This window comes from Hippocampus bargibanti, linkage group LG20, assembly GCF_051943395.1.
Source record: "Hippocampus bargibanti isolate YZ-2025 linkage group LG20, ASM5194339v1, whole genome shotgun sequence".
Lineage (NCBI taxonomy): Eukaryota > Metazoa > Chordata > Actinopteri > Syngnathiformes > Syngnathidae > Hippocampus > Hippocampus bargibanti.
Genome location: NC_142753.1, coordinates 2,474,332 through 2,486,709, shown reverse-complemented (window position 1 = coordinate 2,486,709; position 12,378 = coordinate 2,474,332). Strand labels below are relative to the sequence as shown.

The window sequence follows — 12,378 nt, the reverse complement described above, 5'->3', positions numbered from 1 at the left end:
TCAATACGATTCTGCAATGACTATCGGAAGTTGAATGAGGTGTCTGAATTTGATGCGTATCCGATGCCTCGTGTTGATGATCTTATTGACTCCCTGGGACAGGCACGCTTCATCACCACTCTTGACCTCACAAAGGGTTATTGGCAGGTGCCCCTGACCCCGGCATCAAAGGAGAAGACAGCCTTCGCCACACCTGAGGGGCTCTACCAATACACCAGGCTCCCGTTTGGTCTCCATGGAGCACCCGCCACGTTTCAGCGCCTAATGGACCGGATTCTCACCCCCCACAAGAGGTACGCAGCGGCATACTTGGATGATGTCGTCATACAGAGTCCCGGCTGGGAGAGTCACTTACCCCGAGTGCAAGCTGTGATTGACTCCCTCAGAAAAGCAGGTCTCACAGCAAACCTGAAAAAGTGCAGGTTGGCATTTGGCGAGACCAACTACCTGGGCTACACTATAGGACGGGGGCTGGTGAAGCCTCAAGAAGCAAAACTACGGGCTATACAAGATTGGCCCCAACCCCTTACATAGAAGCAGGTGAGGTCGTTCTTAGGCATGGCTGGCTACTATAGACGCTTTATCGCTGACTTTGCTACGATAGCAGCCCCCATGACAGAATTGACAACAAAAAAACACTCCCGATTGGTGAAATGGAGCCCAGAGGCCGAAATGGCCTTCACCAATCTAAAACAGGCACTGTGTTCCAGTCCGATCCTGGTGGCACCAGACTTCAGCAAGGACTTCATGGTGCAAGCGGATGCATCAGAAGTTGGTCTGGGGGCTGTACTCTCGCAAGTACATGGAGGAGAGGAACATCCCATCCCGTACCTTAGCAGGATGCTGTTGCCCAGGGAAAAGAATTATTCCACAGTGGAGAAGGAGTGCCTTGCCATTACATGGGCGCTGGAGTCATTGCGCTTCTATCTCCTGGGAAGACGTTTCACAGTGGTCTCGAATCATGCTCCTCTCCAATGGATGGCCAGGAACAAGGAGACCAACAGCAGAGTAACCAGGTGGTTCTTGAGTCTGCAGGCCTTTAACTTCTCTGTTGTCCACAGGGCTGGCAAGCGCCAAGGCAATGCGGATGCCCTCTCCCGAAGGGAGGCCTTCCTGGCCTGTTTCGCATCCTTCACCCCGCCGAGGACGTCGGTCTCAAGGGGGGGGGGGGGGATATGTGATGTCACGAGAGGCTGTGTCCTGGAGGGCAAATACATCCCCCTAAGATGGCTCCACCCAGAGCTTGTGAATTCCCCCTGGAACCCTTGATTAAAACATTTTGTTTGTATCCAAACCTGTCGTCCATTGCACTTCTTGTCCTGTCCCGAAGAGAGCTAGCCTCTCATGATATCACAACGTGTGTGTGAATGAGAGGGATCCAAGTGTAAGAGTGATGCTACAGGGAGAAGAAATAAAGTAGGTGGACGATTTTAAGTACTTGGGGTCAACTGTCCAGAGCAATGAGAGCAATGAGAGCGTGGAAAAGAGGTGAAGAAGCGTGTCCAGGCAGGCTGGAGCGGCTGGAGAAAAATGTCAGGTGTGATGTGTGATCGAAGGGTTTCAGCGAGGATGAAAGGAAATATAACATAAAACAGTGGTGAGACCAGCCATGATGTTTGGACTGGAGACAGTGCCACTGAAGAAAAGACAGGAAGCAGAGCTGGAGGTAGAAGAGCTGAAGATGTTGAGGTTTTCTTTGGGAGTGACCAGGTTGGATAGGATCAGAAATGAGTACATTCGAATGATAACTCATATTAGAGGCTTTGGAGAGAAAGTCAGAGAGGCCAGAATGACATGGTTTGGACATGTCCACAGGAGAGAGAGGGACTATATCGGGAGAAGGATGCTGAGCCTTGAACTGCCAGGCAGGAGACCGAGAGGAAGACCGAAGAGGAGGTTTATGGATGTGGTCAAAGAGGACATGAAGGTAGCTGGTGTGAGAGGAGAGGATGCACAAAACCGGGATAGATGGAGGACATTGATTCGCTGTGGCGACCCCTGAGGGGAAAAGCCGAAAAGAAGACCTACTGTAGTACGACGACACATATCTTCGAGTCTTCAGTAAGCCATTACTGAAGCTGCTGGCACGTAATTGCTGAATTGCGTGCCAGCAGCCATGACCTTTTGCGATGCGTCACATCCTCCTGGAGCCTCAACTGGGAAGAGGGATATTGTGGGCGGGGATACGAGCTAGGCCAGAAAAAGGCACACAATACAAAATCTAATTTACAGCATCTTTGTTCGAACATTTTTTGACATACCTGCAACAATGTTCGTTTGTAACTCGAATGTTTATAAGTTGGGGAGCGTCTGTACATGTGTATCGTGTTTTGGGATTTGCGGTCTCAGTTACAAAAACAAACCTTGATGCACAGTTCAGATTTTTACCACCACTGTACGGACTTTTATCGGATATTGATTCGCTGTGGCGACCCCTTAAGGGGGGGAAAGGAAAAGATGTATTGTATTGTAGAGAGAAAAAATAAGGAAAGCTCTCACTAAACAAAACTCCCGATTACCCATCAGTGGCAATTATGTGCCCCTCCTGATAAATATGAAAACAAATATGAAAATTGCAGGTTCATCCAAAACTTGACTGATGTAATGTTGTTCTTCCTTCTCATGATATTTTAGTCAGATTCAGAATCAGCAAGTAATAGTCCCACAATGGATGTGCAATCTACAGCAGCTAACTGGGGTCAAAAGATAAAAGCAAAGCATGAAAGAAAATGTCAGGTGACTGAAATGTACAGCTGCAAAAAAAAAACAACAATTCTTTCATAAAAAGAACTGTACATAGTGCAAAGTATAAAAATACATTTCAAAAAGGTTTCTTCAGCCGTCATCTGTACTTCTTTGAAGGTGTCGGACGTTTTGCTCCTCATCCGAAGAGCTTCGGCAGCGAATTAAAGTTGTAAGTGGCTCTGGCCCTATATTTATACATTTTTTCATCGTGTGTTTTACAAAAATTGCTTCTTCTACTCCACTTTCAAAGCATCTATTGTCTTGAGCTAAGCTTTTTTTTTTACCTCACTGTTAAAAGAAGCAATTTTTGAAGGTCTTCGGATGAGGAGCAAAATGTCCGACACCAGAAAAGAAGTACAGTGGTACCTCGGTTCTCGACCATAATTCGTTCTAGGACCCTGTTCGAAAAGCGATTTTTTCGAACACCGAAAGCACCTCTTTGCTCCTGTCACTTGCGAGTTGACAGCGGTGGGGGCGGGGGGGCTGCCTCTCCCGGCCATTCTCCACCCGCTGTCATTCCCTAATCACGGACTCACGTCCCGTAAATTTATGTCATCTTCCGGGATTGCGTAATTTTGCACCCTCGTGTGCCATTTGCTTTTTGGCGTAGTAAGTGGGTCGGATCAACCCCTGCCTTCTTACTCGCTGTGTTTTCTTTGATTTGTGAGTAAACATCCTGCTTGGGTAGTACGGGTCTGTTTTGGGATCCCAAACATTCCACTCCGTTCCGACGAGGCATCTGCCGTCACTCTCGCTCGGAACGTGACAGCTTCGGATGACTGGGCTACAGGATGTTCTTTTCTCTTAAAATATCTATCCAATGACACTTGCTCTCATTCCCACGGTCACATCACTAGATTTCACATGCCTCCTTATTCTTTAATATCGTACTGATCGTAGATTTCGCCATGCTGTATTCCCTCGCCAGATCAGACACTCGCATACCCCCTTCATATTTTGCGATTATTTCTTTCTTAAATGCAATAGTTGTACGCACTACTTTTGTTTTGTCACTTTAAGCAGCACTTCTTTCTTTGGAGGCATGATTAGGGGCTAAAACTCTTCGTACACCTATATTAAACGCTAGAGCAAAATGCAGCACGTCCGCTGGCGACAACAGTTGGCCCGTGCGCCGCTCAACTTCCCACCCTCGCGTACGCACTCGCGTCGTATTGGCGTTCGAACACCGCTTGATGTTCGAGCGCCGAAGCAAGAATATCTCGAATATTTTGTTCGAACACCGATTTGTTCGAACACTGAGGTGTTCGAGAACCGAGGTACCAATGTACATCGATGGACCACTCGTGTCCGACTGAGAGCCTACACAGAGGTATAAAAATACAGTATAAAAAGCATATTTGATATATGTAACCGTATTGACATTGACATATGCGATAATGTTCTTCAGTATTTCAATCAAATTTGGTACAGTCCCAATCTGTAATGGGCAGCATCTTCACAGCCCCGCTTTGTTTAGCGGAAAGGTCAGTGCTGTTCGACAGTCTGCGGCTGGATGGATACATGGCTTGAGGAACCCGCGATAAGAAGAAAGGAGCATCAGCGCAGAGCGCCGATGCGTATGTGGAACTGTTGCGGCTTGGAATTGAAGCAGATTTATGTGGAACAGGAGATGTGAGACAGTCTCTTTTCGTCAATGGATGCTACAGCTGCGTGTTTGCTTTCAACATTTAGCTTGTAGTCGACGTGCACATTCCACCATGATGTCCCTGATCCACTGGTGGAAAGACGCTTTGATCCTCTCCTCTTTCATCTAGAACTGCTTCATGTAATCACAAAGAGGGTACAGCAAGTCCTGAAGAATGAATGTCTCACAGTGTCTTTGATTTGTCATATTGTCTCTATGCTGTCATATTATTTGTTACTTTTTTTTTTTGTTCTTTTGACTTCAAGACGGCGCCGCGAGAGTGTATGTATTTTGTTTTTCTACTTTCATTCCTTTCATCACTTTGCTGCTGTGAAATGTAAATTTCTCCACTGTGAGACTAATAAAGGCAAATCCAATCCAATCTTACCCCCGCGTGATTTTTACAGAGAATCGCGGAACATTTTCGAAACACACACCCCACGCAATGTGACCGCTTCCCAAACCAGATGTGCCATACATTAAACGCTCCATATTTTCCACAACTTAAGCATGTCAGCAGCATGTTGCCAAGCAACTAGCAACTAAGGCACCGGAAGACGTGCGCTGGTATGAGTGGCTTTTGTGATTTAGATGTGAAAGAGACGCACAATCGTGGTTAAGACTGCGCCCGTATGAAGCGAACAACTGGATGGGGTGAGACATCTATCCTGCCGTTTGAATAACCGTTCCTGGAATTGATCTTTCTTGGCAGAACTGTCACAATAACTCCACTATTTGTTGCTGTATAACATTTCATTGTTGGTTTTCTTTGTGTTGTTTTTTTTTAACTTATTCACTGCCAGATGTGTAAAAATGTGTGTCCTCCAGTGCCAGGGTTTTTGTCATTGTCATTCGAATTCCAGGACCCACAGACTATTGAGTTTTAGGACTAAATAAACATTCAATGCAGTGCAAGAAACCTTAGACTCTCTTCTTTCTTCAGAAAAAGAGTTAATTCCTAAATTACATGGGTCTGGAGTTATCTGAGCTTGAAATGAGGGTGGATGTCCAAAATACAATGCAATACATACATTTTGGTTTATGTAGCACTTTAACAGCAGCTAGAGGTGGAACAAAGCGCGAACATGGAAAAAATGGAAATGCTGTCGCCTTGTGGAACGGAAAAACATTGCCAGAGGCCATTACAAGAGGCCATTGCCAGATCTTTATCGGGAATCAAGTCAAAGTCAGCTTTATTGTCAAATATGCTTATACGCATGACATACAGCATGGTGCTCTACATCAGGGGTCCCCAACCTTTTTTGCGCCATGGACCGGTTTAATGTCAGACAATATTTTCACGGACCGGCGGATAAATACAACAAAATAAAGTGATACGACAGGCATGGAAACTGTTTTTTTTTTCTTTCTTTTAAATATAATAATAAACGTGAATCCATTGTGTATTTTTATACAACTTTATTAGCAGAGTCCTGGTAACATCGCACCAACAACAACATATGTAACGTTGTCTCTGCCCCTTAACGCTCTATGGCAGAGGTGGCCAACCAGTCAGAGACTAAGAGCCACATTTTTTACTATTTTACTGCAAAGAGCCACATCAAGATGGCGGTGCATGAACACGCAGCGGCTCCCCTCTCTCTTCCGTCAAATTGGCGTTTTTGTGTTTATTATGTTTGTTAAAGTCATTATAAGTGCCTTGCACGCGCCAACAGCACAGATGAAATTACTGTGCAATCGGAGCACAGTAATTTCATCTGTGCTGTATGCCATGCATATGAGCATATTCGACAATAACGCTGACTTTGATAAACATGGGCACACATGAACACTCCATCGCCCCATCCCTCACACACACAGACCTCTGCTCAGACAGATTTATTATAAGTATCACCTTTTAAATACAAAATCAGCAAATATATTGGAAATTGACTCAAAGAGTACTAAAACCACAGGCAACAAAGAACACTGTCTTTCCACACACAAACTCAGTAAAACCAAGTCAGCATACAAAAATGTAATAATTGACAATAGTTTGCATGTTGCTTAGTGGGACTTCTGGCATTCTTTGTCTTGAACCATGCTCATTAAATCTGGCTTGCATTCTGTTGTTGCCACTCGAAGCAATTCTTTTACATGAGTGTCAGTCAGAACCGATCGATGCTTTGATTTCACATGTTTCAAGGATAGAAAACACAGACTCGCAGACGTATGTTGACCCAAACATTGACAGTATCTTAAGCGCAGCCGGTTTGACATTGGGGTATTTTTCCATTGGCACGCGTTTCCACAACTCAATGGTCCCTTCCCTTAAAGCAGGTTTCAATTGATCTTCCTCACAAAGATCGATCATCTCTAACTCAGCCGCAGCTTCATCTGTGACTAGCGAGGCTTTCAAACAGTCCGTCTCCGCATTAAACGGGTCGACAAGGAACGTAATCTGCGGCCTTTTCAGTTGTAGATCACTTAATCGGGTCACAAAGTTTTCGTGCAAGTTTTCAACCAGTGTTGCATTTCTGGCTCTTTTCTTAGGTGGTGACTTGCGAGCTGGCTGTTAGCAGAGTGGAAAAATGTGTTAAATCTCCCTTTTGAATATGCGCCCTGAACAGCTTCAGTTTGTTGACAAACGCAAACACACTTTGCACCAAGTCAGGCAGAATTTTTGACTTACCCTGCAGGGTAAGGTTCAGTTTGTCCAAGTGACACAGCATGTCGACCAAAAAAGCCAGATCCATAATCCACTCGTGGTCCGAGAGCATGGGAGAGTCCTTGTCTTTCTCTTCCATGAACAGTTTCACGGCATCCAACAGCTCAAAAAAGCAAGAAAGTACTTTGCCTTTTGACAGCCACCACACAGTGCAGTGCAGCGGCAGGTCACCTGGAAGCCCTTGGTCCAGCTCAGCAATGAGATTCTTGAATTGTCTGGGGTGAAGCGCATGAGTGCGGATGTAGTTGACGATTTGCATCACAACCTTCATGACATTCTCTAAATTCAATGATTTAGACACGAGTTGCTCCCTGTGGATGATGCAGTGGAAATTCCAAAACTCAGGAAATGTTTGGTCAGCTTTGCACAGCCCCACACGCCCGTTCACAGATCCGATCATGGCAGGTGCTCCATCCGTGGCTATTGCAGTCAGTTTTGGTATGGGCAGATTTGCTGTTGCAAATGCAGCCATCATTGTTTCCTTCACATCTATGCCACAGGTTCTGTCTTTTAATGGCACAATATCAAGGAGTTGTTCTTTGAGCACACAATCCTTTGTCACAGACCGTGCAAATATTGCCAACTGAGGCTTGTCTTGTATGTCACAACTTTCATCCAATGCGACACTAAAATACTCACATGCTTGAAGGTCAGAGTGCAGCTGTGAATCAATAGCGGTGCTAATGTCTGAAATTCTGCGTTCAACAGTGTGTCGGGACAGTTGGACATCTGCTACAATTTGTTTTAGTTTGTCGTTTTCAGGAGACAAGATTTCAACAGCGTCACTGAGGCATTTCTTAATAAACTCCCCTTCGTTGTATGGCTTTTTAGACTGTGCAATGTTCCAAGCTAGTTGGTATGATGCAAGCGTTACGGTCTCTGGTTGCTTTGTAAATTTTCGGAAAAAAATTATCTGCTTTTCAGTCTGAGTTTATAAAGTGATCAACTTGTGCCTGCGAAGTTCCATCCCTTTGGGGAATTCTTGGTCGATGTTCGCGTGGAGTGAGCTGAAGTGGCGCTGAAGATTTGACGCTTTGAAATGCGCCAATGACGCCTGACATATAAGGCAGAATGGCTTGCCCTTACGCTCAACAAAAAAATATAAACTCTCCCACTCTGTTAAAAACGTCCTGTGTTCGTCTTCATATTTTCGTTTTGCTGTGCATTTTTTCCCTGCCATTTTGAGAGCGAACTTACGCAAATGAATTGTTTACGTCGTAAACAATTTGTGTCGAGTCTCTGATTGGTTGGCCACCCGTGGTTTACGACATAAATGATTGATTTTCATCACACGCACATGCGTGTTAACGTCACATGGTCAGCTTGATACCGTAATTTCACAACTATCAGGTGCACTTAAAAGTCTTCACGATTCTCAGGTGCCCTTAAAAGTCTTACATTTTCTCCAAAATGTGCAGCACGCGCTATGGTCACGAAATTACGGTACATAGAGGATGCATGGCAGCGCCAGCGCCAAACTTTTTTTACGCTTGTCATGTGGACGGCCCTTACGAGTCGGCCCCTTAAGAGCCGCATGAAATCAGCCAAAGAGCCGCATGTGGCTCGGGAGCCGCGGGTTGGCCGGGCCTGCTCTATGGTCACCATGGTAATGTTTAAATGTGCCTTCAAAATAAGATACACCACAAAAACAAGTAGAAAGCGAATGAAAAATACAACTCACTACAACTGAATCAGTGGGACCCTTGAGCTTGTTTCTCTGCAACGAGACGGTCCCATCTAGGGATAATGGGAGACAATGACACCCGAAGTGTCTTGCTTATGTCCAGTCTACTCCGTAGGTTTTGTTTTGGTTGTTGTCACTGCAGAAAACCCCGCTTCACACAAATAAGATGTCGGAAACTGCAAGAGGGTTTTCAGTGCTGTTGTGGCAATCTCGGGGTATTCTGCCATCACTTTAATCCAAAAGACCGGCAGATTTGTTGCCTCAAACATACTTTTAAGTCCGCCATCATTTGCATGCTGGATTCACCTGGTTTGTTGACAAATGGATTGCGGATCCATTCCTTGGCAGCTCGTCAATAAAGGCTCGGGCTCAGTCTTTTCCAAAAACCCCGCCAATGTTTGAAACATGTCAAATACACTGCTATTCACGTGCCGTCAACACAAATCCAGTTTGGCTTTAAATGCAGCTACTTTATCAGCCAACTTGAAGATACTTGTCATTTTCCCCTGAAGTGACAGATTGACCCATTCCTCGTCACGGAAATGTGCTGAAAGCGGCGACTTTTCATTTTTCAAAATAAAACAATTCGGACTCAGATAATAAATAAAACTGAAATTATGTAAATTATTTATTCTTTCTGCGCGGCCTGCCACCAAATGACCGGTGGGGACCCCTGCTCTTCGTCATATTTTTAATTCCCGAATAAATTTGTGAATGGCAGTGAATGAGTTAATAAAAACTTGAAATCTTTGGCATTTGACTCAGCATGATTAAGACTTGATCGTAGTTTTACTCCTTGGTGTTTTCTACCATCTTTGTGACTGCTTTATTTCTTGTATGTGATAGTTGTACATGTTAAGTAAGCACTATGTTACAGATTCAGCTATTGTTAAAGCACTATATAAATCAATATGTATTGTACTGTATTGTAAAAACCTTTTTTAATGTACAGACACTACTCTGCAGCAAGCGTGACCATATGGATGAAATTACGACATGCATGTTTGATGTGGCCCCGCTACAGCTCTTTGCGCCATTCACTTATTAGTTTGGGGTTGGAAGATAATGTGCACTTTCACTTTCACAGAACGGGAGGAGGACATGAAAGACACAATTACCACCGCCGGCTCGCAAAGCGTGACTCATTTTGAGGGAAGTAGACACATTATTCTCACACCGTTTAGAATGATTTCAAACTCTTCTCTACTTTTAAGGAGATGGATTGAATCGGGGTCTTGTTGTGTTCATCCGTGCTTGTCAGATAAAGCAAATGAACCATTGGTGGATATAAGACGGTGATACTGGATTGACCATCGCAAAAAATAAAAGACACTAGGCTCCATTTGTAGTCAAACTGTTTCGATTATTCAGTAACCTGAATCTTCCGTTCATCATCAAAGTACTTTGAAGAAACCTAAACCAGATTAGACAATCGGCAAGGAGATGAAAATTCCCCATGGGAACACAATTTTGAGCCGCCCATTTCAGACCGGATCAGGTTTGACGTACATCTTCTCAAAAAACTAGCGACATAACTGTGAAGTCCATAGAGGGTTCATCATCATGAGAGCCTTTAAAACAAATACATCCATATCCATCAAGTTGGAAAAAAATGCTGATGTAGCAGCTCTGTATTGTTTGGTATGAATACTACACCTGCATGAAAGGAAATGCCTTTGAGTAACTTCAAAGAAAAAAAGGGGGGAATTTTTAAAAATATATACAGTAAAGTCTCGTTATATCGATATCGGATATATCGATAGTCCCGGTTATATCGATATTTTTTCGGACTCCCTTGAATATCGATATAACGAGACTTTACTGTATTTCCAAACAAAATGTGACTGGAATGACAGAATCCAATAGACCAAAGGATTTATACAAAGTCTGGGAAATAATGATGATATGCTGATGTAAAATTAATATGGCCTCACCGTAATCCTGAGTGACCTCTTGGAGACTTCCCATTGCTCTTGAATTTTAAGTCACACAATCAGAAAGGTGGGTTCAAAGGGTTCAATGCTTTCACATCATTCAACCTTTCCTTAACGTAGAAAAAAAAGAGTCAACGCTCGATCGGAATTGCTCTCTCAAGCAAGCAAAAAAGGCAGCCCATTTTCAAAACTGCCCACCTTTGATGTGAGAGGTGTTAAAACAAGGTAGCGAGGAGTCAAAGTAAAGGAGGAGCGATCTTAATCTCAGGTAATTACTGAAAATAACGTCATCAAAATAGTTTTGCAATATGTTACAATGTACTGTTTTTCCCGGCGTATAAGGCGCACCGGAGTATAAGGCCCACCCCAATGAATGGTGCATTTTCAAAGTAAAGGAGAGATCTTACTCTTCCCACTTAGGGAATTACTGAAAATAAGGTCATCAAAATAGTTTTGCAATATGTTACTGTGGACCGTAATTTCTGGTGTATAAGGCGCACCGGAGTATAAGGTGCACTCCCAATGAGGAGTGTATTTTCAAACTTTTTTTCATTTATAAGGCGTACCGGAGTATAGGGTCATCTTATGAAGAAAATGAAGGTTTTTGGGTGCGCCTTATACACAATAATGTAGCTTTCTAAAAATTGGAAACTACAAAAAAATACCCATATTTTTCTAAGGAGAGAATAATGTACAGGAAATAAAATTTATGTCAGCTACTATTTCTCACCGGACTCCATGGGTGTATCTAATAGCGTGGTTGGTTAGAGTTCAACATTTACGGTGTCATAAAAAAATCCATAAAATGTAATACTTTTTGTTGTTTTATGTCTTTTAAGTCACCGCCTGTCATCTCTGTCCAATCATACAAATACACCTTTGCAAAAGCAAATAGTGTCGATGGAAATTTAAAGCGGAGAGAGGGCTGAAAAAACAGGTAGAAGGGAGAGCACTTGAAATTTGCCGCATGACAGCTGTGCCAGCCAAACAACAAAAAGTCAACAAGCAAGCAGAGTGTGAAGAAAAAAAGAAAAAAAAAACAATCAAAACTTGAATACGTTGTTAAATGGGACAGAAATGGAACAACATCCACAAAAGACATGGGGAACCTTTAACCTTCTGCACTGCAATTTGTCCCAGTAAATTCTGGATACATTGACAAAGTTATGGCTTAAAAAACAGCATTCTGGGATTTAATTGAAAGTGGGAACCTAGATGACACTAGTTCAGACACAAAAGGGGAAAGGAAAGTAAGGCACCCGTGCTGACATGACCACGTACAACGCTTCACTTTTAATTGGCTTTATTATATGTACCTAGTAGCTTTTTTTCAATTTAAATCATTTATCATGATTTCACAGGTCCAAAAGAAAAAAGCATACAACTCACTTGTACGCCCATTAATACTCTGGAGCAGTTCCATCTTAAAATAACCAAAACTAGGTGAGTAATACAAAACACGTAAGGACTAGTAATGTACCCTTTAATACAACTGTGTAACCATTTTTATAATATAATGAAATGAAAACTAAGAAAGAAAAGAGAAGAGAGAGAAAAAAATTAAATGAAATAAAATAAAATAAAATAAAATAAGATATTTGACTCATAACGCTTCCTGCTACGGGGGGTTTAAATGCAGGATAAAAAAAAGAAAAAAAAGGACAGAGTCAAGAGAGTGGCTTTAAACAAATGATGTTCGTAT

General features: G+C 43.1%; 2 protein-coding genes across 6 annotated transcripts in view; both read right to left on the bottom strand.

Moving 5' to 3' along the window:
• The window catches only part of vps50 (VPS50 EARP/GARPII complex subunit), a 99,261-nt gene that overhangs the window by 43,971 nt on the left and 42,912 nt on the right, over window positions 1-12,378 (bottom strand). The gene's annotated exons all lie outside the window — the stretch shown is intronic.
• On the bottom strand, window positions 6,495-9,000 carry LOC148882689 (general transcription factor II-I repeat domain-containing protein 2A-like). The gene is made up of 2 exons (XM_089023684.1): window positions 6,988-9,000; window positions 6,495-6,878 (listed from the first exon to the last, which is right to left on the bottom strand). The coding sequence occupies exons 1-2, from the start codon at window positions 7,531-7,533 to the stop codon at window positions 6,495-6,497; spliced, it is 930 nt and encodes a 309-aa protein (XP_088879810.1). The 5' UTR covers window positions 7,534-9,000.

Coding starts and splice junctions, on each gene's coding strand:
- LOC148882689 (XM_089023684.1), bottom strand. CDS start 7,533: ATGATGGCTGCATTTGCAACAGCAAATCTGCCCATACCAAAACTGACT. Junction 6,879..6,987: donor TGCCTGACTTGGTGCAAAGT/GTGTTTGCGTTT, acceptor TCACCACCTAAG/AAAAGAGCCAGAAATGCAAC.